This window comes from Ceratotherium simum, chromosome 11 (assembly GCF_057802395.1).
Source record: "Ceratotherium simum simum isolate JZ-2026a chromosome 11, ASM5780239v1, whole genome shotgun sequence".
NCBI lineage: Eukaryota > Metazoa > Chordata > Mammalia > Perissodactyla > Rhinocerotidae > Ceratotherium > Ceratotherium simum.
In genome coordinates this window covers 7,384,233-7,410,301 of record NC_141910.1, presented here as the reverse complement: position 1 = coordinate 7,410,301, position 26,069 = coordinate 7,384,233, and the positions used below count along the sequence as shown (strand labels likewise).

The 26,069-nt window shown below is 39.1% G+C and overlaps 1 protein-coding gene across 8 annotated transcripts in view; it reads left to right on the top strand.

Moving 5' to 3' along the window:
* Nucleotides 1-26,069, top strand: part of CTNNA2 (catenin alpha 2) — a 1,067,853-nt gene that overhangs the window by 382,894 nt on the left and 658,890 nt on the right. For all 8 annotated transcript variants that reach the window (XM_014792722.2, XM_087436505.1, XM_087436499.1 and 5 more), the window contains one exon: nucleotides 2,060-2,263. In XM_014792722.2, the coding sequence (XP_014648208.2) occupies nucleotides 2,060-2,263 (204 nt within the window). The remainder of the gene's footprint in view (nucleotides 1-2,059; nucleotides 2,264-26,069) is intronic.

Sequence of the window (26,069 nt, the reverse complement as noted above, 5' to 3'; positions counted from 1 at the left end):
CACACTGTTTGGAGGATTCCTGGGCACAAGGGACAGGCTCTGAGGAACACTATTCTGAATTAAGGAAAAATCCTCCTCTTTCTAAGATCTAAGAGAGTCCAAGTATGAAGGTAGTCTTCATGCCAAAATGTGCCACAGAATAGCTTCTGTTTGCATAACCTTGTGCATTTGCTCTCTAAACTGAAGAGGGAACTTTGATCAATGAGTAATTTCCTAGGAAACTCAAGATTCCAGTGGACTTCAGACCTGTCTGTGTTTAGTGTCTGCTTCTTTCTTTCTAAGTTGCCCCCTGCTTGCACTCATTTGTCAGGACTACATTGTCCTTGTTTTGGAAGGATCTCTCTGCTATGGAGATTTGCATTTGAACAGGAATCCGAGAATCAGAGCCACTGATGCTCTGAGCACAACCTTCAGAAAATACCTTAGGATGCTTCGGAGAGTTAGGGCAAACCTTTCTAGAGTACATACTCGGACCTATTTTGTAATAACTAAGAAGTTATTTTATATTCCACCAGGAAAAAAATCACATAACTTTTTTATGCTCTCCCTTCCCTTTTTGGCACTAAGCACTCTAGTAGGCATATAGTAGGTACTCAGCAGGTGGCAGTTTGGCAATGGTATACCTCCTACTCTCATTTGCTTTTCTTATTATATTTTTAGATATGGTAAATTGTGTTTTCTAATCATATATATATATATATATATTTTTAATTTGATGAACATTTAAGGAATGATGAACATCAAAGGAAAAGTACTGGAATGGCGATTCACCATAACACCCTAGAGTTGGAAGACCATTTATTCCTTCACCACCGCTCTAGTCCTTGTACCTCTGTGTGCACCTTCAATGAAGATGAGCATACTGTTTCCTGCAGAAGTCATTCCGCTTTGGTTAACCTTGTTGGAATGATCTTCCTTGTTCTGAACAGAAAAGGGGTCCCCAGTGGAAACGAGCCATTGGGCAAAGTCAGCTTTGCCTCTCTATTTCATGCATTTAGTTATAACACACTTCATCAGTCTCTCTACTCCCTTGACTTGCTGGGAATATTCTCCAGGTTCTGCTCCTATCCCTCTGACTATTTTTTCTATCATCTTTTTTGATTCTCATCCTTCTGCATACCCTTGGAAATTGGTATTAACTGAGTCTTCTTCAGTCTGCTCTTCTTGTTCTGTTTACTTTACTAGTATGCCGTTCACTACCTTGTGTCCACATAGCCCTGACAACTCCCAGATCCTTATTCAGGGTGATATATCTCCTGAATTCTGGATGCATATTTCTGTCTACCTCTGGACATCTCCCTCTACATGTTTCCAGGCTCCTCAGACTTAGCAGGGGCAAAATTAAGCCAAAATTCTCTGACACCTTCCTTTTAGGAAACATCTCTATTTTTCCTCTTATCTAGGTTCCTTCAGAGTATGTTATACCACTATCAGGATACTGTCAGTTAATTGTAACAAATCACTCACACACACACACACACACACATTATGAGTCTTTTCTAGAGTGCTAGTTTTCATACAAAAATTAGTTCCTAGTGGGAAGTAACCTGTACTGTGTATGCCTGTTGGATGCTGTTTGCCCAGGTTTCAAAAGGCATCCTGCCATGAGACTCACCACTTCTCATGAGCTGGATGTGATATGTACACCAGTCACCGCTAATGCATCCTTAAGTTGTTGATTACCTATCATGTTCTAGCTCTGGGGCTCTAAAATCTTCCCATAATCCCCCAAAGTGCTGCACTGAAATGTGCTTTCCTTGAAGACTGCAAACTTAAAAAATGCCAAGCCAGTGTCACAATCTCATTTGAAAACTCTTCCGTGAGATAGCCTTTGCCAAGAACACATTCTTGAAACAAGATGTGCAATTTTCTCCCTGAAGATTAGATTTAGGGCAAATATTTTACAGAACGTTGATACTGTGTCAAGGCCACTTTAGAATCTAAGTAACCAGTTTCTTCTCCACAGAGAAGTCCTGCCCTCAGATATTTCTGGTTTAGAAAACAGGGTGCAAAGTGAGGCTTCTCTTCTCTGCTAATTTTTCCCTTGTACTGCTTTCAGAATAAGATAATCCTGGACCCCATGACGTTCAGCGAGGCCAGGTTCCGGCCGTCCCTCGAGGAGAGGCTGGAGAGCATCATCAGCGGCGCGGCGCTCATGGCCGACTCGTCCTGCACGCGCGACGACCGCCGCGAGAGGATCGTGGCCGAGTGCAACGCCGTGCGGCAGGCGCTCCAGGATCTGCTCAGCGAGTACATGAATAACGTAAGTCCCGGGCTCTCGCGCCCTCGTCTCCGTGGACTCTGCTGCGCCAGCTTGGGGCGCTCGGGGAAGCGTGCACAGCGTGAGACGGGGCCAGGTGTTCCCCCGAGTCAGCCAGGTGAAACCGAAGAACCACTTTGGGAGAATCTGTGTCCTGGTTTGGTCTCAGAATGCATTTTTAGTGTGAAAGAGATTTTTTAGGGAAAGATTGGCTTTTTACTTGAGTGATTTCTTGGTCATTTTAGTGGCTGGCCTTTGATTTAGGTAAGATGTCAATTGGTCAAAGTAGATGGTTGATGGAAATAACAGGATTACTGAAGTCCTCGTTTACTAACAGCACTTTCAAAGCCGAAGATAGCTATAGATGCTAATCTTCATCCCTAAGAGGCAGTAATAAATATGGTAAGTTTTCAGATGTTTGTACAGGCTTGGTTAAGGTGGAAACGTTCTAACTGCGGTGAAATTTGGAGGAACTTGATCGATTCATTGTGCATTTAGAAATTCTTATGAGAGTGGGTCTCTAAGTTTTCCAATGGGTGTTGGTGTTGTCTAGTGATGTTGTAGCACAGACACTAGCTGTCTTCTCCCACAGTTATAAAATGTGATGGTGCTTGTATACCTGAAAACTATACGGTGGGGATGAAATCCATATTCTTTGTTTTGAAAGGTACTGAATTACATTTGTATTGATTTGCTACATATGTTCAACTGAGGTGTTCTTGTTGACGCCCAGTGCAGGCAACCATGAGTGATCTGGAGTTCCTCCTATCCTGGACTCTTGGGTTTGAGAGAATTCGGCATAAAGTGGAAAGATGCAGATAAAGTGAGGTCTTGATGTTGCATGTTGAAACAACGCCCTGGGTAGTGGTCAGGTAGGGAGAAGGGACACTGCCAATCTGCTCACAGCTGTGAAAGCCCATGCTGGGTCCTGTTGGAACACCCTAAGGCAATGCTGAGACAAAGTGCTAACCCATGACCCTCTCTCCAGCCTATTTTTCTTACCATACCCATCCCTAACTGACCTGCAGCCCCTGGTCAAGCCAGGAGTCAGCATTGACAGGAACAGTGCTGCTCCTACTAGACTTGCCAGAGAACTGTGATCTAGAAAACAAAAAGATGTAAAATGCCCTACAAACTAAAAAACAAAATCTGTTTCCTTTCCATGAACCTTCAGATTCTTTGATTTGGGAAGACTTGCCCATTTTCAGCACACAAAGAATAGGGTATGGAGGCCTCACGTGGTATCCTGCTGCTTAGGAGGACTTCTCTGTGGGACACTGGATGGCCAACACTTTCTGTAATTTGGGGCTGTGGCTTCAGTGCAGGGGAAAGCTGGAAATGTTGATCACCAGTTTCTCCCACCCTAAGTGAATCTTTTGAATAGAAGATTCAACAAAAAAGAATTTCTTATAAACTCTGGGGTTCTGTTTGTTTGTCTTTTAACAGAATAGCAACAGGCTAATTACTTTTATGTGGAATTTGATTTTATATTAAGGCATGCTAGTATTTGTATCAATGCAGAATTATTGCCAAAGAAGGAAGTAGAAACTACAGAGATCACAGTGATGGTTAAGATCTCAATATAAATAAATCAGAAAAAAAAAAAAAAAAAAAGTATGTTCTTGTGAATAGAAATCACAGAATGTGAGTAAAGAAGAGTTGATCGAGATGTGACATGTAATTTTCACTTTGGTGTCTAGAATCCTGTCAAGTAGAAGTTTTTTCTTTCAGTGTAAACTCATACACATCAGCAGAGCTGATGGAGTTTTGTGTTTTTTTTTGACTCCAGGTGCTTGTTTTTCTGTTCACAATCTTGTGATGCAGGAATGTTTCGTATTTTTATTGAAAACTTGGTTTCTACTTTGATATGGTTACAGATAACACATAGGTGGGTATAGTGCTTAAATTTCAAGGTGTGCAAATTCTATTTGCTTTGAACCATCAGGATTAAAGGCTGAAATAAAACACCTCCTACTGACTTTTATATAAACTGTATAAAATTTACTTGGACTTCACACTTCTTTGGTGATTTCAAGGTAGAATTGGATGCAGCTAGACCAGCTCCATAATCCCTGGTCAGTGCACTCATTTCCACTGCCACAATATCAATTTATATTTTACTTTGATATAACGTATATTAGTATAAAAACCACATACACATCTATGCCTTGACTGAAAGGTCTGTTGTAATTAACAGCCACTAAATTAGTCAATTGTGGCTAGACTGTTATATTTCTTTTTAAATTTTATAAGCTTTGGGAATAAAGGTATTATCAAATTATCACTGCGTATTTTCATCATAATATGCTAGGTGATATCATTAGGATAAAGAAGTCATAGATTGAGAAGAAAATATTTAAAAATTGGCGTTACTGACACTTCTGGATTCTAAAAATCTCCTGGTTTGTCCCTGATGAAGATTCAAATTATGATGCTCACTTGTAGGCAAAGCTGTTCTAAATTCATGTACATGCCAAGTGGTATGGAAAGAAGGGAGATGGAGATTGAGGAGAAGAGCTGTATACTAAATGATTAAGGAAGAGTACTCTGCATGGGGCATGGGCCATGGTTTAGCCATGTGGCTTACACTGAGCTCAATAGGATATCAGTTGTGTGTCAGATATTTCCACAAAGGTATATACAAATTAATGAATGTGTGTGTGTGATTTAAAGATATAAAAAAAATTGTACACTTGAAAGAAACTGTGGTATGAGAAAAAAGGACTGGGTAAACAGATGCATGTGGCAGAAATTATGATCACAGAGTGTGCTAGAAAAGACTGTTGAAATAGTTTTAGGAAAGCCCCTGGGTGCCCTTAATTTATTTTATCAAGTTTATGATGTGACCCAAAGTGGGAAGATTCTTAAAAATAATCTCCCTTTAAATAGAACATCCTTATTGTTCAGATGTGGAGACTAATGGGTAGAGAGAGACTCTTTTTCAAAAGGATGCAGGGCCTTTGGATTAGTGCCATCAGGGTGGTTGTTGGAGTAGTGTGTTGAGGACTATAAATAGTTCCAAATTATAATGAAGACATAAACTGTTCTCTGGAACTTATAATTTCATACAACTCTTTTCTGTGGCATTAAAACTCTTTTTTCACCAAAAAAAAAAGAAAAAATCTTAAAAGTGATCCCATGATAAGAAACATTTAAACGTGGTATTTTATTGTGATGATAATAAGAATTTTGTGATGGATCCAAATTTAGAATATTGTATTAATTCAAAAAATATGTATTGTGTGTCTGGCTGCTTTGTGCCAGGCACTGTTCTAGGCTTCTGGGGATACAGAAAGGAGCAAAATAAACAAAATTCTCTGCTCTCCTGAGATTTACACTCTAGTAGGCGGAGACAGGCAATCAGTAAATAATTTGAGCAAGAGTTATCTCGGATGGTGATAAGTGAAATGGAGAAATATAAAACCTGGGAGACAGGGAGGATGGGGTGCAGTTGTTAGTAAAGAGGACCCAGAAGGGGTTCATTGAGAAGATGGCATTTGGTTAAACCATTACTTCTTAAAGACCTTTTGGAGATGAGGGAGCAAAGACCACTCGAGGTGGAAGGAGCAGCACGGTCAAGTGCCTTGGGTTGCTTGAGGACCATGGGCAGCTCCTGTGGCTGTGACAGTTTAGTGGTGGGTAGCAGGAGATGGGGTCTGTAAGGTGACAAGGTGTCAGATTACACAGAGCCTTGTGCACCATTATTTGAAATTTGACTTTTACTTTTAATGGAATGGAAAGTCAATGGAGAGCGTTGGGCGGAAACTGCCATGACTTAGGTGTTGAGGACAGGCCATAGGAGTCAAGGGGTAAAAAAGCAGGAGGGCAGATGAGGAGACCTTGGAGACCTCTAATTCATGAGAGGATGGTGGCTTGGGCCAAGTGGTACCAGTAGAAGTAAAATGCTCAAATTCTCAAATATTTCAAAGAAAATTTGCTTGTAACTAACAAGTGAGAAGAATGTGTCAGTTTTATGAACATAAAATGGACAATGGGCAGTGTGAATGACAGTTGCAGCTTATCAGCCACCCTAAGATGATGTCTTCTTTTGGTTTTGGATGCACAGAAATTCTGATTTACTCAGATGTAGTAACAATTTCTAAATAGCTCACTTTGCAATGCCTGGATATTCTGATAGACAGATTGCATTTGAAAAGGGAATTAAGTAGAAAAATTTTATTTCAAAGTTGTATCACCAAAAATTACCAAGTATGGTTTACATTCTAATAGACATAAAAGACTAGAAACATATAATACTTATTCTAAGTGCTAAAACTAACTGCAGAACAGTAAGGAGATGCATTACACTGTTAATTCTTTGTGCACAATTCACTGTTTGGCCTTGGTGAGAACATGTGGGCAGATATGCCTGGACCTTGTGTATTGCGGTGCTGTACAGCCTGGTTCCATTTTCTATACATAGACTCTCTGTGCTGCTCTAGATTGCTTTTTTAAAGACTAATGCGGAACTACAATTCTCTTAAACAATCATACAATTAAAGTTTAACTGTTTGCACAGTGATGGCAGAGAATCGGGTGGCATAAAGTAATTGCTTGCTGGTCTCTGCTATGTTAAAATGTGGTAGGTTATTTTTTTATTGTATTTTTATAAATAATTAGAATTATATATTTTTACAAAGCATTTGAACCCAACTTTTTTCAAACCTCTTGAAGAACCTAAGTGGATCCTTGGGGACGATTTGTAAACCACTAATGTAATGTATGTGTTAAAAGCACATGAGGACAAACTGATGTGGGAACATTTAGATATATTACAAGTGCCTGAAGGGTCATTGTCATAGCCTTTGCTATAGAGTGGAATTTAATGTAAATGGGTTCCTGATGGATTCTAACTGTGAGGGGTGGAGTTCTGAAATGAGGTCTAAAAGGTCATTTCCAGCCCATTTCCAGCCCATACCATACCAAGGCTCCAGGATACTGCTCCACAGCACTGTATAAGGAATATGTGAAGTGACTTCCAGGGCTGGCAGGGCTCTGAAAATAGTGGGCTTTTACACTGTTTTTCTTTTCCTTTTTTTTCCTTTATGGCACAAAAGAAATATATGTTCATTGTAAAGGTTAAAAAACAAAGAAAGAGGAAGAAATTCATTCGTAATCTCATACCCTAAAAATAATCATTGTTAATAATTTTGTATACGTTTTTCCAATGTTTTTAAACTTACATGAGTGATGTATTTATACACACACGGACATACACACGTATGTTATGCCTTAAGTTTTAAAAAATGGACTCGTTGTAAATGGTGTTTTGTAATCCATTTTCCTTACTTAATATATTATGAATATGTTACCATATCAATAAACATTCTTTAACCTTATGCTTACTGGCTGCATAGCATTTTGTTATATAAATATGTAATAATTCATTTAGAAGCTGTTCATTTTGAGAGTATTTTTAGAGAAGCGTGTTGGAAAAGATAAGTAGGGAAGACTTTCCATGTTGGCAGTAGAGTACTGATTTAAACCTGAAGCATGACTAGGGAACAAAGTAAGAAAGCAGTGAGGACACAGCTTTACAGTTTATATGCTTTAAGGGGATTCCTGACAATTTTGTGCAATGAAAATTTTGTAAGTAAATAAATTTTAAGTGCCTCTGAGGTGCTATTTAAAATTATCTTAGGTGTATTTTTTCTGTATTTTATCAATTTTCTATATAAATTTGATTTTCATTTATCAGAATTTCTCTAACTTGGCTATATGTAGTACTGTTGAGAGGGATCCAGAACAACTAGAGGTCAAGTTCAATAGTTGGATTGGATCTAGGGTCCCAGAGAAGGCTTGAAAGCTTCTCAAGGGGGAGGGAGTGTCATCTGAAAGATAGCTTTGTCATAGAAATTGTTATACTGTCAGAGTCTCCCAGATGGGAAGGTAGGAGAAAGACTGAGTGGTTGTTATAACTTAAGAAGAATAAGGCCAATTGTTGATTAAACATAAAATTTGTTTCCAGTATCATCTAGGCCTTACTTAATTATCAGCTCATGATGTACAATTAAATGACTTACTCGCAGGATCCCAGGACAGATGAGTCTAACTAGGTTTGTTTCCGTTGGATCATCAAGTTCATTGCTATCTCACACACCATCTCCTTGGCCAGGAAAGGTCCTTCCTATGTGAAACCCTCCCCTGTTCCCCACTATGGATAATTTAGCAGAGTTTACAAGCGTATGCTTTGTAGCCATCTATACCCAGGTTCAAATCCCAGTTTTATCACTTGTAAATGACATGACGTTAGGCAGGGTAGAGAGACTCTCTGAGCCTCAACTTTCTCAGCTGTAAAATGATGATGACAGAAGTTACTTTATAGGAGTATTCAGAGAAGAATGAGACGGTAGCAGCCGGAAAGCTCAGTGTCAAAGGAAAGTCATATTTGCTTCCTTGTTCTTCCCAATGCTCTTATTTCCCTGGTCTAAAATCCCTGTGCTGTACAATTCATTGAGGTCTTTTTGGAGATAGGGAGTATAGACAGATAAATAAAGGAAAACATCATTGGGTGTGTCGGAGGAGATAGGGAGTATAGACAGATAAATAAAGGAAAACATCATTGGGTGTGTCAGACTTGGGCTGGTACTCCTCTGCTGGTCTCTGAGTGGCCAGAGATGTATCTGGCTATGTGGCCCTGCCTCGAGGAATACTGTTGATATCACTGTTGCCAAGGCCGGGAAACAATTACATGGAACCCTTAGTAAATGAACTGGTATTTGGAGACCTCGGTGTAAATGATGGCAATTGGCAGCCTGGGAAACCAGAAGGGTGAGAATAGGAGGGCCGGGCCTCTGAGCTGATAGAAGTTGGATGCTGTGCAGCTTGTGTGAGTTAGTAGATGAGGTGCCTTCCTTTTCCTGATCACTTAGTTTTCTGAGAGAGAAAGGCCAGGGTTCTCCTTTGAACATGGAGATATCTCCAGTCCAGGGAGATGGACTGAAATTCTAAGAGTGTAAGCATGAGAAAAATTACTGGTACATTGTGTGAATATGACCCTCTTCTATAGCTCCAAAGTGTGATTCTGTAAGTCTTGGGTCTTAGGGATAGAATTTGGGTTAGTAGTTAGAGGTTAGAAGCTGTTGTTAGTGTTTTTATGGGACCTAGATTTTCTTGGACGGGTTGCGAGTGGTCACCCAGGGCATGGACTTTAGAAGTTTGGCCAATACCCTAGCAGGCTGAGGGATCTGCTTAGGGCATTTCCTTCTATTGGGATCTCCTAAAAGTTGGTTAGGATACAGCACTAATCTTATTACCTACTGTTAAGATATACCCAATCAGCAAAGGTGAGGGCCACCGGCTGGCAGTCTCTTGAGCAGGGAGATTTTGGGAAAATATGTAACCTGACTGAAGAGTCTGATCACCCAGGTTCTTGATCAGCGTGAGAGAGGGATTCAGACACCAACACAACGGCAACAACAAGCAAGCAAAGATTTATTAGAGGAAAGGTTAGATACACTCCAAGTGAGAGGCAGGCAGTGCCAGAGATCGCATCTGCCCTGTGTCTTGGGTTAGTTTTATTTTTATTTGGACTGTTTAGAAAGGAATTTGCATTATCTGGTTATCCCCCAATAATGGTCTTTCCTCCACCTACAGTTGGGAGGGGGAGTTCTTGACCTTCTAGGGGAATCTCCAGAACTGTCATGGCAGTCATCCCCCGAGGAAGGGGGGCTAATGCATATGGAATTTGTATGTAAATTAAAGAAAGGTCAATGGCTTCTAGAGGTGTATAGCAGAAGGCTTTCTATGTCTTGTTTGTGCATCCATTATTTTTATCGTCGCGGTTGATGGACTCAGACTCCGGTGGTGGCACCAGGCGGGTCTCAGTTCCCCTTTATCTGCATCTTGTAGGATGCCAGCAAAATGCTTTACTCATGCAGCAAGGTCTCCAACTATGATCCCCCACTCATGTCTACATAGGCACCTATGTCAAATAGTTAGCCTTGTCATTGAAATGAGGCTTCTAGTCTTAGTTCTATAACAAATTAAGTATGAGCAATGAAGGTCACAATAACTCCAGAGCTCATTGGTGACTTCTCTATGAAGGCAAAGTAGTACTGAGCAATCAGTATCCACCCCCCGTTCCCCTTCCCTTTCGCCCTTCTTCCCTGCCCCCTTTTCTTCCTTCTAATACCTGTAAACCTGGTAGTACTTTTAAAAATTCTTTTCAGTGCATAGATCAACTCACAAGAATGTAAGGGAGTTACTCAGGCAAGAAATGACAAGAAAGCAGTAAACTAGGGACAGGTCTGCAGATTCCTCCTGGCCTAGACTTGGGTTTTAAATGGGGCAATGTGTAAGGAATAGGAGACAAAGTCTGTGACCCAGCTGGATGGCCATTCAGATTAGAAACCTCAGTATAAAGCCTGGATTCTCAGATGGGAACACTATTAGGGCATGATCTAAGAACATAAAACCTCCCTACAGAGAGAAACAATAGGAATGCATGCTATTTTGGCCTTTAAAGAGCAGTAAAAAAAAAAGAATCCCTCCTGTGCCACCAAGAATTTCTAACCATAATCTCACAATCACTCAGTTTTGGGGTCAGAATCTGTATTTTAGGGTGACATAAAACTTATCCAAAATTTCATTTAATGGCGTTCTGAGTGGTGGGTTCTGAGGTACCTGGCAGAAGCAAATACCAACCCTCTCTAGGGGAAAATACTTGAAACCCAGGCCTCAAAGAATTTCTACAGATTAAGTTACGAGGAACAGAAGTTGACATTCCAGAATCAGTATAAACAAAATGAAACAAGCCACCATGAATGAAAGCTGGCAAAAGTAACCAATTATAGATCAAACCGACAAGGGCTGAAAGTTTGCAGTTATTTGATACAGATTATAAATTATCTTTAAAGAAATTGAAAGGAGCATTGGAAATGTTATGAAGGAACGAGAGACTGTCAGAATTGACTGTGGAGACTTAGAAAGCAGGACTGGGAGTTGTGAGGTGGAGGAATATGGGCTTACTTAAAGGGGTGGGACGGGAGGTTCCTGGTTGTCACAAGCCTGGGATAATGGAAGGAAAGAGACATGGTATTTGAGACTGTCCAGAGTGGTGCTGCTGGTAACTTCTTGAGTAGGAGCTGGTTATCTTCTCTAGCAACTCCTTGGTTGGCTATCAGTCACCTTATCCACAGTAGATTTCTATAAGGAGCTCTTCTTGGTGATAGACAGAAAAAAAAATAAATCTATCAAATAAAACAAGAAATGAAAATAAAAATCTGCCTTAATAGCAAAATTAAGTCCCATACTTAGAATTCTAGCTAGATTCTCTCCTTATCAGACACACCTCTTTCCTGAGTCCTTGTAAGTTGGTTCTGAATCATACAAGGTCAATCAATCTGATGAGGAAGAGCAGGTAACCTTATGAGACAGAAAGGCCTGTCTTTGACTTAGTCAATGAGCAGAGATTGTTGACAGTTGACTGCCGAGTCATCAGATTTGGCTGTCCTAGTTAAGACAGCCTGGACAGCACAATCCATCAGTTGATCTTCTTGGGAGAGCCTCTCTGGTATTTCAAGGAAGACCTCACAAAACTGTCAGCCAGAGCAGCGGGCTGTACTCTACCACCAAACCTATGAGCCTAGATAAACTTTTCCGTTGTGTTTCCAAAGGATGTGGGAAGCCCAGAACTCTGAATTTCTTGTTCCCGAACAGGTTGTTCCAAAGATAAGCTCAAAAGGGCCTCCTTGCTTGGGTCTAATGTTACCTTGAGCCCATCTTGAAAAGTTTCTCCTGATTCATTTAGGAAATTGTTACACTCTGAGAACTAAATGTTTCGCTGGTGGCAACACCTCCCTATGCTTCAAACACAGCAGGCTCTTTGCTGCTTCAGTGCCTTTGTACTTACCATCCTGATGACTGGAATGTTCTTTCTCAAACTTTGCATGGATGGTTCCTTCTCTCTCAAATTTCAGCTTGAATATGTTGCTCTTAATCACATCATTATATTAATTTCTGTTGTAGCACCTGCCAATCTCTAAAATTACATCATCTCTTTGTATTGTTACTGTCTGTTCTTCCCCTGGAATTTAAGATCCCATGAGAGAGATGTTGTCTTGTTCATAATCCCTAGGTTCTAGAGTACCTAACCTGAGAATAAATATTTTTGCAATGAATAAATGAATTCTCTCTCATCCTTCTTTTCTCCTAATAATAAGTCAAAGAAGAAGAAGAAACATAATCCATATGTTTTGAGTCTATTGAGTTCCATGTTTTGGAACAAAATGATTCACCTTTTTTCTCTGCCCTACTACATAGATAAAATTGTAAGTCAATTAGCTAAGGTGAACTATGCTTGACTCACTTTGAGGTATCCAGACATTTCCCTATATTTAAAGCTATATTTAAGGCCTTGGCAGGGGCCCACATCAATTCTTTCTAGAAAGGCCTAAAATGATCCTTGTACTATTAGTAGAGACAAAAATGCTATGAAACATGTCACTTGCTTGCTTTTCAGTTCAAAGAGCTCCACCAAGCAACTCACTCTTAATTCTGCCATTTTAAGTGTTTCCTCCAGGGTGACCTGTTTGGGCAGCATGAGTTCTTGGGAATGTATGTGAGGGGCTGGGAGGAGCTGCGCCATATTTAGTTCTGCAGAATTCTGAAGGCTGGACTGGGAACTTTGGAAATTACTTAACTCGTCACTCCCTAAAAGGCACAAAAGAGTTTAAGAGATAAATCAACAAAAGAAAAAAGTCACAAGTCAGCTGTTGGAAAGTAGACACTTTATCTCCAGATGCCCAGCCCAAACTACAGAGTCACAGTCTCCTATGTGATTGAGAGGGTTGATGATCTGTAAGTTTAGCAAGTACCCCCAAGTGAGTTCTCTGAGCAGGCAAGTTAGGGAACCACTGATATAATAAGTCAGCGGATCAATTCAAGAGTTGATGTAATACAGCATGGGTTTAAAATGGGTTTTCTTCTTGTGAATGGGGATAAATACTTTTGTAAGAATGCGTCAAGTGAAATACCTCCTGAGAAGTCTTACTGAGCTGTATATTACTCAGCCTGGACATTCAGGATTTCAGAAGAGACTTATGAAGCTGGATGGCTAATCTCTTCTTTGAATTCCTTAGAAATAGACAAGCAAATCTGAACCAGTGTCTCACCTTGTGAGCTTTTAATTGAAGGGTAGCTGTTTTTTTCAAAGCTGTCTACTCCCCCATTTGTAAAAAGACAATTTATCATCCTTTAAAGGACTCTGCTCTCGGTAAGTGCCAGACTGAAATATCCATTCCCACAGATTATTCAAAATCCTCTTTCTTAAGAGCTTAATTGCTGACTTCAGTTTCTACTAACTCTGCAGGTTGGGCTGCAGCTGACAGATTTACAGTATCAACCCGGAGCTTTGCTTTTGCCAGTTCACACCTTGAATTGAGCTTTTGTTCTGGGTTCTTTTGATGACTATTCTAGGATACTGTTTCCCAGGGCAAGCAACATTTTGCCTGTCTGCCCTTGGGATTCTTACATCTATCTATGTATCAGAACCACATTGGGAGATTTTGAAAAACACGTATTCCAGGGCCCTACCAGTTCTAAAACAATAGAATTTCCAAAGATGGGGCTTGAGAATCTGTAGTTGAGCAATTTTCCGGGGGATTCTCATGCCTCCAGCCCTGTACCAGCCTTGGACTAGGCCTGCACTGGGCAATCACTCAACTTAATCAAATCATTAGATTCAGAGACAGGTACCATAATTTTCCTTTTCCTCAGTTTTCTCAATAACATTTTCAAAAAGTGTTAATTATTATTATTTATCTTCACTCTCCAAACCATCCTCCCCAAGCCTCTGCCATGGAACCAGTGGACACCTTTGCATTTCCTTCCTCTTTTCCCCCTAAAGTGCTTCAAGAACACAACATTGGCATTTTACGTGAATTTCACCTCAATAAAAAAAATAAGACAACATTGGCCTTTTTATTATTCGGTCCGCACACTTGAGGGTTAGGAGGAATCAGTTAAGTGGCCTACAGTTAGCTGGCTAATTTCACACTTTTGATCCCTGCAAAACAGACACACAAATCCTTTGGGAAAGGTGGTTTTCTCTGTATCCATGAGACATTTACGAACAAAAAAATTCTCTGAAGTTCATCTTATCGTAGATATTGAATCTTTTTTCACCATCGGCCTAATTTTATGCTTCTTATCCTTCTATTAGCTCCCTTTCTCTAATCTATTAGTTTTTCTTCCATCATTTGTAAAACCTATAAAACTATATACGTTCCTTACTTTTTATTTATTATTTTTCAGTTTTTCCATGATTTTCAAAGGATCACCATCCATTTTCGTTAAGGCCCCTGTTTTCTGATTTCAGGTCATTTAGACGAAAGTGAGCAACAAGATATCTGCAGAATATCAAATGGTTAAGGAAATTTTCAAGGTAACATAGATAGAACTGAAACTGGAATTCAGGTCTTATAGTGTCTTTATTGCCACTCTGCTTCTTTCCATTACTTCATGTTTTGTATTTTAATGGACTTAGACATAACGTTGAATTTTTTATATTCTTTTTTTCTCCATTTAAAGCCCTATACCATGCATTACTCATCTTTTCCCTAATATTCCTTTTGATTTTTCAGGGTTAGTTAGATGGCAGACTCTGGACAAATGTTCCTTTTGCAAGCATCTATAGATCCTAGCAGAACCCTGTCAAAACCCCAAATAGAAAGCAGAGGACAGCAGCCTTGTGGGACAGCCAGCAGAATTCCTCACTGAGGGACAAAAAAGAGCCTTTGTTGGTGGGAGTAGGGTGTTAATGGAGCAGACAGTTGAATCTGATTTTTTTTTAATAGTGCAGACTCTTGTGGCTTCAGTCTCTAGGTGGAGGCTGTGCACCTTGTAGGACACAACAGTAGAGGCCATAACCATAAGAAGCAGCACTGGTATGTTAGCTTTCCCATAAGTGCCCAGGTGTTCAGGGCAGTGGCTCTGCTCTTGACTAGCCATGTCTGTCCAAAGGACTTCCTTTTACCCTTTCCTGAAAATAAACCTCTAGCTGCCTGCAAAATGGATTAGGAGGGATAATCTGGGGGTCTACCTGCTTCTTAAATGGAGTTTCAAGCAATCATCTTGTTTTTATCCTCACTTTTCTCCTCCCTTTCCTCCAGAAGAAGCTGATGCCTCAAATTCCTGCATCTTTGAGGATTTTGCAGTGTGAATTGGCTTGTTCTGAGCTTTCCCCCTTGCTGGTTTAGGATTCAGCTTTCTCAGACCTGCTAAAGGAGTTAGCACCCCTCCCTCTGATATCTGCTTTCAAAATATTGCTGCTGCTATTTTCTCCTGTTGTCTTTGTCCTTAAGGATTGATGCCTTTAAAAGAAGATTGCTTTATCGTCGTTTTAACGAGGTTTCAGAAAAGAGCAGTGAAAAACGTGTGCGCTAAATCTGCCATCTTCAGCCACACCTTACTCTTACTTTAAGTAAGATTACAGGTTCCCTCTGTACCTATGTCCAGGGTCCATGTTGTTTTGCACCCTAACTTGACCAAGGAGATGAATAGAGCTAAGATGATCAAAGCACATTTTCACAGTGAACTGAGAGTTTTGGATAAAAGTAAAAGTGAGACATAATGTGTTGGAATAAAGCTTAGCTGGGGGAATCTATTTGATCCAGGCACTTGGTTGTATTTCAGTGTCCGTACTATTCCTAACGAAAGCATTATACTGATTCCAATTTAGACCTTGAAGAAAATGTGGTTGTGAACACCTGTCTTTGTGTAGGGTAATTATAGAAGCAGAGCGTTTATCACAGGATAATAAAGAATTCTTCAGAAACTTTCATTGTTTTTAAGTCTGCTTGATGCTATATTCCTCTCAGTTACTGACTGATAGCAGTCGCGCAAATGATACCATGATATGATTCATAGCATCGTGTTAAGGGAGAATTAAGACCAATTTTATTATCTCAACCATTTATTTAGAATTTGGTAATTTTAAGTATTTCTCCCTACATATTTAGAGCCACAGACTTTATTTACTGAAGTATCTTTGTAAATGGAGTATTCTCATAAATTCCTTTGTTTTGTAAAGTTTACTTTCAGTCAGTTAAGTGTACCTTTTGTATTATTCGCTTTCCCCCCATCTTAGAACTTTTATTAGGCATATGGTCAATGATTCAGTTTATAAACAGCCACATTAATATTTTTATCAATTCATATTCTTATATGAAATTCATATCCAACTGCTAAAGACAGTGGTAAGAAAAAGACACATGGGGTATTTAACATTCCAGACAGTCACTGGGGAATTTCTTGTGATGTAGCCCTAATATATTGTGATAATTAGCATGGCACCTGATTAAATTTGCCGTACAAAACAAATACATCCACCAAATGATTCTCACTGAACCAAAGATTATTTACTAGCAAATTGTATATAGTTTGACACATGTCTATATGATTAAAGGGTAAGAACAAACAAAAACTACTTAGTTACTTAGTTGATTTATTAGTTTTGAGACTGTATTTCCTGGAGCCATAGATGCTTCAGGGTCCTCAGTGGCTGAGGAAGAAATAGGAATGAGTGTGACTCAGTTCCCTCCACTCCACCCACCCCTATACCTACTTCTCTCTGAGCAGCCCTGATACAAATTGAATTAAATATTTGGTTTTCATATAAATTTCATTTGGAAAAAGTAGATCCTGTTAGTAAGACAGATTCTGAAAAATAATGATGTACTTTATTTATACCTCTAAGGCTTTTGCCTGAAGTAACCAGATAATTGACAGGAAAGTTAATTGTAAGGCATGAATTATTTAGGTCTCTGACTAGTCTGTGATTATGCTCATGGATATGAAGATTATGATAAAATAGAGAAGCCTAGCTCTTTTCAGATATGCTGACCTGTCCTGAAATATCCAGATAATTCAGAGCTTTTCATCACATTCTGTCCATCAGTTTATATTAGCTGTATAAAACCTACCAAACAAGTGAGAATGGGTTGGGCCACCTCTGTCTCTGTCCTGAGTTTCTCAGCAGTCCCTGGTCCAATCTGCCACTCCATGGAGCTTCTGTCTTCGTTCACCACAGACTATGCTATGCCCTTTAGGCCAAGAACAGCATGTGGATTACAAAGTATGATATCAAAATTCTTGGCACTCATCATTTTCATCATTTTCGTTAGGAATTGTCGTGATTTTCAGTTTTTAGAATAGCATAAACATAATATTTGTGGCAGAAATAAGTTAGAATGTTTTAAAACATCTCCATAAAACATTTTATTTTCTTTATACTGTATAATTTTCTTCCCTGATAGCTACAGATAAATTGGAGGCCTTTTCTCACACTGTAATGATAAATTGAATTATACCAATTCGGTTTAGCAGAACTAATGTTTACTCACTTGCTGGGTAAATCAGTCTGTTTATTTTCTTTATCACAAAAAGGAAAATGATAATTAATAAACTGGAAGATAATGTTTTAAATTCATATAAAGTTATGACAGTAATAGAAATATTTGCTGTCGGGCTATTCACTGGCAAGGGTTTATTTTCTTTAAAAACTTTATTTCTTTAAAAATAAAATATAGAATTGAGCATATAAAACTGGAAAAAATTATTAAGAATTTATTGAGTATCTGTTATGTTATAAGAGTTATTCTAGGATACAGGGGTATAGAATCGTGTGCAACAGAACTAGTGACTTATTTTGGAGCTCCTTAGTGCTGTAAGGCTATTAACTCCCTTCCAAACAAGAATAAAAAATAGATAGCAAGATAGAAATAGGTAGATATAAATCAGGTTTGGAGAGAGGCAGCTGGGTGGAGGTGCTGAATTATTCATGACAGAGGTAGCACTTGAGCTGTTTGGAAGGTGTGTAGGAATAAAGATAGAGAGGGTACTCCAGGTGTGAGGAATGACAGAAGGTGAAATTCTTTACACATATGTGTAGTGTATGGCACACTCTGAGCATGGTGAGTAGGCCAGCTTAATTAGATGAAAGGCCAAAAACGTTTGCAAGGGAGGGTTGAGACTAGGTTTTGGAGGACTAGAATTCCAGATTAAGAAACGCATGCTTTATTTTGGTAGGCCATCATTTATTGAAAGTTTGTTTGTTTTGGTTTGATTATAATGTGCGAGTGCTATCGGATAACCTGTGCAGTGTTTGGGAACTGCCACCCTGTCTACAGTGCCTAGTGGCCTCTGAGAGTGCACACTGGAGGTTGGTGGTGTGGAGACATGGTCATAGTGGACTCTTAGGAAAGTCCAGACAAAAAATGGTGGAGTCGGAACTAAGGAGAAACAGTGCGAATGAAAAGGAGAAAAACAGATTCAAGGAGAAGGATTAGATGTAACTCGATGACTGTTTTTGTTTTTTTGTTTTTGAGGAGAGGTTGGGGGGGAAACAAAAATATTGCTTTTAAGTTCTCATCACATATTTATTAATTATTCATTGGACTAACATGTCTCTAAGTTGGGGATGATTAAATTCACTGAAAATATTATTCCTCCCCCACAAAAAAAAAAAAACATTTAACAGTGTTTGAAAGTCTGTCACATATTGGTTTTGATCATATGGTATTACTATGTAAATATTTGTCTGTATCTGCTCCTTGTTATATTCACATAGTAGACCATTACTGTCTTTGTTTTAACATTTACACCTGCCAAAAAAGGGTCTGAAGCATGTTGCAGTCCCACTGAATCCTGGGTTTGGATCTCACATCCCAGGGTCCATTTGCAGCTAGGTTTCTTTTTTTTTTTTTTTTAAAGATTTTATTTATTTATTTTTCCCCCAAAGCCCCAGTACATAGTTGTCTGTCATAGCTGCACATCCTTCTAGTTGCTGTATGTGGGATGCGGCCTCAGCATGGCTGGAGGAGTGGTGCCTCGGTGCGCACCCGGGATCCGAACCCGGGCCGCCGGCAGCGGAGAGCACGCACTTAACCGCTAAGCCACGGGGCTGGCCCTGCAGCTAGGTTTCTTGAGCAGTGACTGGCCTAATGAGCAGGCTTGACAAACTACCTAGGATCTGCCTCTTAGATGGTCATTTTTGGTGCAATGTATTGGACATAAGTTTCAAGATGTTATTTTAAAAATGAAAAACTTTATTTCTTTGTTAAAAAAAAATGGCCTTGAAAGAATATACTTACGTTTGTCTTGGGTTTATTGAATCTGAAGGGGTCATTTAACTTTCTCATCTACTTTAACTGTATATCTAAAATTGTGGGTTAGAGAAGGATTTGAGTGTGGAATTTCACTAGAGTCTCAGGATACACCCTTAAGAATCTCAAGGATCTGCTCTAGGGGTGATCTGCCACCTGGAGTCCTCCTTCAGGTAGTTCTCTGCCGTATGACAGCTATGATGTCAATTTCCATGCAGTTTGTTGAGTTAAGCAAGGTGATATTTCTGTTAGTCAACAGTGTTCGGATATTTATTTGATACCCATTATGAACAAATCACTCTTCTAGACACTACGACGAATACAAAGTTCAATAGAAGAGCCACTGTGTGTAACTTTGAGGAAATTATACCTTGTCATGTCCAGAAATGTACTACTCTATTCATTATGTCTGATTTCAAATAGTTACATTTTGATCATTGTGGTTATTCATGACATGATGAGAAATAAAGTATTGTGTTGATTAAGATGAATCTTATTCAGATGAAATTTGATACGTTATTATCCAATATAGGGACTATTGCCTACCATAGGAAAACTGATGTATCTGCCCAATTTCCGATCAGCCTGAGGCCAATTTCATTTAGCATAGGTGAAATAGGTGATAGAGATGAATCCTGTAAGGCAGCTTCATGTATATGTAGACTGACTTGATAGGGTCAGCCCCTCTTAGCGTGCTTTGAGATCCCACTGGGAAATGCGTTTTTCCCGTTGATACATTATCAGGTGATACAGTCCAACCAGTGCTGAAAAAACATGGCAGTAGTTACCATATCCCTGACCTTGAGTATATATTCCTCTCTCATAATAATAACAGACAAAATTGTAGGACACATTATTAAAAGGATGACTTTGAGCTCATAAATGAAAAATCTATAATTAGTAAAACTCTACATGAATTTACTAAATAAAAGCCATCTGAGGGTAACCTCATTTCTTCCTTTGATATAATGGGTTTTGGAGTTCCAGCAAAGCCTTTAAAACATTTTTAATGTCTTTCTGGGTAGCTCTCCAGGCATTTTGGTGGATCAGAAACTGATTAAATCATTAAACCCAAAAGTGGCTAATAAATTGATTGCAGAGGAAGATTTATGGCAGTAATCTTCAAAAAGTAGTCAGAGAGTAGAGACTCAAAGCGATGAGACTGAAGGAGCTGGGAATATTTTGTTTAAGGAAAGACAGTGGGAAGAGGATAGCTGTCTTCAAATATTTGAAGAACAATTATGCAAAAGAAAAAGAGAGACTCATTTTATATAAGTCCAAAATTATATGTGAGACAACAAAGAAATATTTAGGCTCAATATAAGACAAAAGCTTTTGAGTAGCCAGAGCTTGTCAACAAACTTTGTCATCCGGAGCACCATGAGCTGTTCAAGACTGTGAGTTCTCTCTCTAGATTGTGCACTGCACTGCAACATGTCACTGACCGTTTAGCAGATCCTGCAACAAGAGATTCAAACATGAGGCTGAGCTTTTAGCTTTCTTCCAGCCCTGGAGTTGTCAATTCTGTAATTTTGTAGAAATGCATCTGTGGGACTTAGGTTGGACCCAGCATCGTTAAGGCAAAATATCTGTCCCTTGAATGCCACTTGTCTAGTTTTTCTTGTACATGAGGCTAGTTTGAAAAATGAGAGGGAACTTTGGGCTTTGAAATGATCAGAATGGAAATGATATTCAGCTCCACATTCCTTATTTATCAGTTCTTGACAGAACAATTTTGCAGCTTATCTAGGGTCTGGCTGAGTTAGGGGCTTAGGTAGAAGGAACCTGGCCAAGATTTAGCAAAGGTGAGGATAGTTCTCTCTTGCCATGAGAAATAATATGGATGCTAGCTGCATCCTTCTTCACTGGGGAAGACACTTTGGCATAGCCTCTGCTGACACAAGCTTGGGTTCTCCTAGATTTGCCTTTGTTCCTGGACGCAGTACAGACTGCTAGGTGTTGGTGCATCTTGTGGAACATGGAACCGTTGTTAAATAGTGATTTTGTTATTGTGAAGCCCTCATGCTTGGACATCCATTTTGGATTTCTGCCATGAACTTCTAGTTTGGCCACCACTGCAGACTTTCTGAAGGCCAAAGGCCGTTTAACTGTTAATTAGTGATAATGATCCTGGGCAAGTTTTCTCCAAAGTCTACACTGGCGGCTATATTTTCTGAGGTTGCCACCAGTAAAATCAGTTCTATCCCATAAATACCCTTCTCATGTGGGCACATTCATCTATGGAGGTCAACTCTAGTATGATTCTCTTTCAAGCATCAAATTAACTAATATTTTATTTTAAAAAGTATGAAGTATGTTCCAGCTGAAGGTAGAGCTAGACAGGGATTTGCAACATCCCCGAACTGTTAAGATTCCCCCAGCAGTAAGTATCACCTAACAGTGTCAAGCAAACCTTAGCTTCTGCTTTCTGACAGAGCAGTTAAACTTGGAGTTTGCCTCTGTATTCAACCTTCATGTGGTTTGACTGGTTAACTACAAAAATAATATATGATTTTTCATATCAGGTGATTTTGATTGCATAATTTTTTAATTATGAAGTTGAATAGATAATTTCAATGTCTTGCACAATGCAACCCCTTGCAGTGTGCATGGGTTTAATAGTGGTTAGAAGACCTTGTGTATAACCGGCTTTCCAATAAGTTGTCGTTTTATATCATTTAAATTCATTTTGTCTTTTTATTAATTATATTTACATCTTGTAGGTACTGGATACTTTTTAAAATATAAAATTTAATTATGAAGAATGTATTTCTTAATTAGTTTGTATCAAAGTGTGATCTGAGGACTAGTACTAGTCCATACGCTATTTATCACTAGTTTACCACAATATAAGTACAAAAATTGTCAGTATTTAGAAAACTTTGTAGCATTTTTACATTGCCACAACAATTTCATTGGATTTTACAAAAAAGCTAATGTCTGCAATGGATTGGAATTTAAAAAAAAACAAAATTCTTTTCACCCCAGATAGTTTGAGAAGTGCTGGTTATTCCTTTCAGATAATAGTACCGAAAGAGGGGAAGGAGACTGACAACCACAAAAAGACAAATGAATGTTCCCAAAGGCAATGTAAGTAAGCAAGATCAGCTTAATGCTTTCCAAGGTTCCTAATCCAAATATGATTTGAGGATCTTGGATAGATCACCTGTCCTCAGAATCCCTCTCTCCTTACCCTATCATGGTGCCAAAAATCCCCAGTGCTAATCTTTTCAGTTGTCTCCAGAAGATACCATTTGATACACATGCTGTCTGGAATTGCCCATTTAGCCTCCCTCACACATCTGATTCTTTCATGAGATTAGCTTACAAAGCTGAGGATCCTGAGATACATTTGGATCCAGGAGGTCCCTTGGTGATGAGCCCCATCCACTTAGGGTCGGGGAGAAGGAAGCCTCACTACTGCACACCCAGACAGCAAAGCACGGGCAACCAAGGATGTCTGAATGGCCTTCCTCTCCACTCTCTAGCTGCTGAGTCCTCCCTTGCTCTGAAAAGGTTCTGCCTTATTGTTTTACAGTGAATGAAAAGGGAAGGGATGGAAGGACAGAGAAGAAGCAGATGAAGGCAAAGAGAAGTAGGGGAGGAGAAGCCAGCTGTATAATATGGAAGAGGGAACCAATAAGTGAACTGTTATTTGGGAATATGGGAAACCATAGTTTAAAACCTTTAAGATTGTGTCTTCTAACTGTGAACACCTCTCAGCTACCTATGCTGAAGTATTTCTGTGTGGGAATCTTTCTGTTTTCATGTTTTCTTGATTCTGGAGCAATTGAGTTGAACCTTTAGTTTTGGCATTTGTTTTTAAAATATTGTTCTAGCTTGAATTGTTGGTATAAATGGGCCTCCTATTGAAGTAGACTCTGTCTGTGGACACTATGGACCACACAACTTATAATATTAAAATAATTCTCAATATTGAGAGTAAATAAAATGAGTTACTTGCATTTCATATAATCGCTGGTTTAAGAATACTCAAGACTATGTTAAGTTTGAATCAGGCCCATTTTTAATAGAATATTTGAAAAATTATATCCTCAAACTTTGCATTAGATACATTGAGTTACAAACTTGGTAAGTCACTCTGTCTTCATCCTGTCCTTTTTATCATCTCATTTCATATTTCATGCTGTGGATATGAGAGATCCCCATTGATGCTCAGACAAACGAACCTTGAATGTGTCTACTATAATAGTGTGCACTTATCCCATGATCTCTGAGAAGGAGTGTGTGTTTCACAAGTCATTAATTTGTTAATTTTATGTACATATGTCATTTCAGGTTAGTTCTCTGCTACCGAAGAGGATTTCATGCATATATGTTTGGTTAGCTCTAATTTGAGATTTTTGCTTGCGGATACCTTGAATAATTATAGCTATCTTTTCTCGCTTTATAGGGCTTTTGGTTTTCATGTTAGTATCATCACCAACATCACCATCATCACATTAGTATTTGTTGAACAACTTGTATGTCAGTTGGGTAGATATTGTGTCATATAGATTCATAGGCTTGATATAAAAAAGGGGTTGGGGGAGGGAACTAACATTTATTACATACTATGTACCCAGAATGTTACATGTTGTCACATTCAACCTTCGTAAGATCACTCTTAGTCTGGGATTTTATCTTCATTTTCTAAATGAGAAAATTGTATTTTATAGAGCTTAAGCCACTAGCCTAAACAATGAGGCTGAAATTCAAGCCCAGGTCTTTGAGATTCTAGAACCACTATTCTTTACTTGACTCTGCCATCCATTGACTTTGAAGCATGTTGAAAATGTTTTTATTCTTCTTTTATCTGTGTTAATGTCTTATGTGGTTTTAGTTCTTTAATGTTTTATGAGTAATTATGACAGATTGAACCCATCTCCAGGTAACATTGTATATGAAGCATTTAAAGATCAGTAATAAATATAAAATAAAAATTTAAAAAGCCACATGAAGTAGTAGAAAGCACATCAAAAGAACATAGAAAGTAGAAAGCACATAAAACAAGAGGAGGTCTGAGTTTTAGGTTTAGGTCTGCAATAAGCTGACTGTAAATTTTAACAAATATTTTATTTAGTCTATAAAATGAGAAAGAAGCGCTCCATGAATTCTAAGGTCTAACTTGAAAATTATATAAATCTATACCCAAAACCTTAAAAACATTCTTGAGCTATTTTAATTTTACCTATTATCAAAAAACATTTTTAGGGGCCAGCCCAGTGGCATAGCAGTTACATTCGTGTGCTCTGCTTTGGCGGCCCAGGGTTCGCGGGTTCAGATCCCAGGCACAGACCTACACACCACTCATTAAGCCATGCTGTGACAGCATCCCATATACAAAATAGAGGAAGATTGGCACAGATGTTAGCTCAGGGTCAATCTTCCTCACCAAAAAAAAAAAAAAAAGAAAGAAAAGCATTTTTAAAGAAATTCTATTTTCTCTGACTTTGAGAGGGTCTGACTTAAGAAAATGAAAATAAACATGGCCTGATTGCAAGACTTTGTGATAATAATAACAATAGCAAAACATTAATAACAGTAATGCTATGCCCACTTTTAAAATCATATATCGTATTTAACCCTGCAACTCAGCAAAATTGTTGAGTTGTCTGATGTGGACTGAATGTTTGTGTCCTCCTGAAATTCATATGTTAAAATCTTACCACCCCCACCATGTGATGATATTAGGAGGTGGGAAGTTAGGGAGGTAATTAAGATTAAGTGAGATCATGAGACTAGAGCCCTCCTGAGTAGAGAATTAGTGCCTTACTAAGAGACATCAGAGAGCTTGCTTCCTTTCTCTGCTCCCCGCCATCTGAGGACATGAGATGTCAGCAGTCTGCAGCCTGGAAGAGGGCCCTCACCAGAACTCAGCCATGCTGTCACCCTGAGCTCAGACTCCCAGCCTCCACAACTGTGAGAAATAAATTTCTGTTGTTTCTAAGCCCTCTTGTTATAGCAGACCAAACAGACTAAGACGTTGCCCTCACTTTACAGAGGAGGAAATTGATGCTCGAAGAAGTTAATTTGATTGGAGTCACAAGATCTACTACAGGTGGGACTTGAGTCTAAACCCAAGTTTCCCTGAATTCCAAACCCGTTTTCATTACATCCTTCCAAAGGAAGGCCCCACCTCCAACAGTCCTTGAGCTTCCCAAGTAGGAGGGCACTTGGCTCAGTGGGGCTGGTTGCTGCTTCCCTGGGGAAAGCTGTGTTCAGTCTCCTTAGCTCAGAGTTAGACACCAGCAGACGTGATACTATAGAGGGGAGCAAGGAGAGCTCTTCCTTGTGCCCCCCAGGGAAAGACATGGTACCCTTTGGTGGAGTGGAAGGATCCAGCCCAATGGTTGAAGTCCTATCCTATATTCTAAATATACTTACCATTACTGAAAAGAGATAGATTTAGAATAAATGCAACAAGGCTTCATGTTAAAAGATGAGTCAACAATTTAGAGTAATTTTTCTAAGAGGTGTTTTAGGATGAATGTGTAAGTAGGCCTCCAAAGTTATTTGGATGAAATAATGGATTGCATAGATTCTTAACAATTGATGCTTCATATATTTGTTTAATGTTCACCAGAGTCAGGGAGCAGAGTTAGCACATCTCCTTGATGGAAACCAATCCTCCTATCCAACTAATAATAATACTTAAAATAACAATAACCACCACCACATTATTGACAGGCTATGCTGCGCCG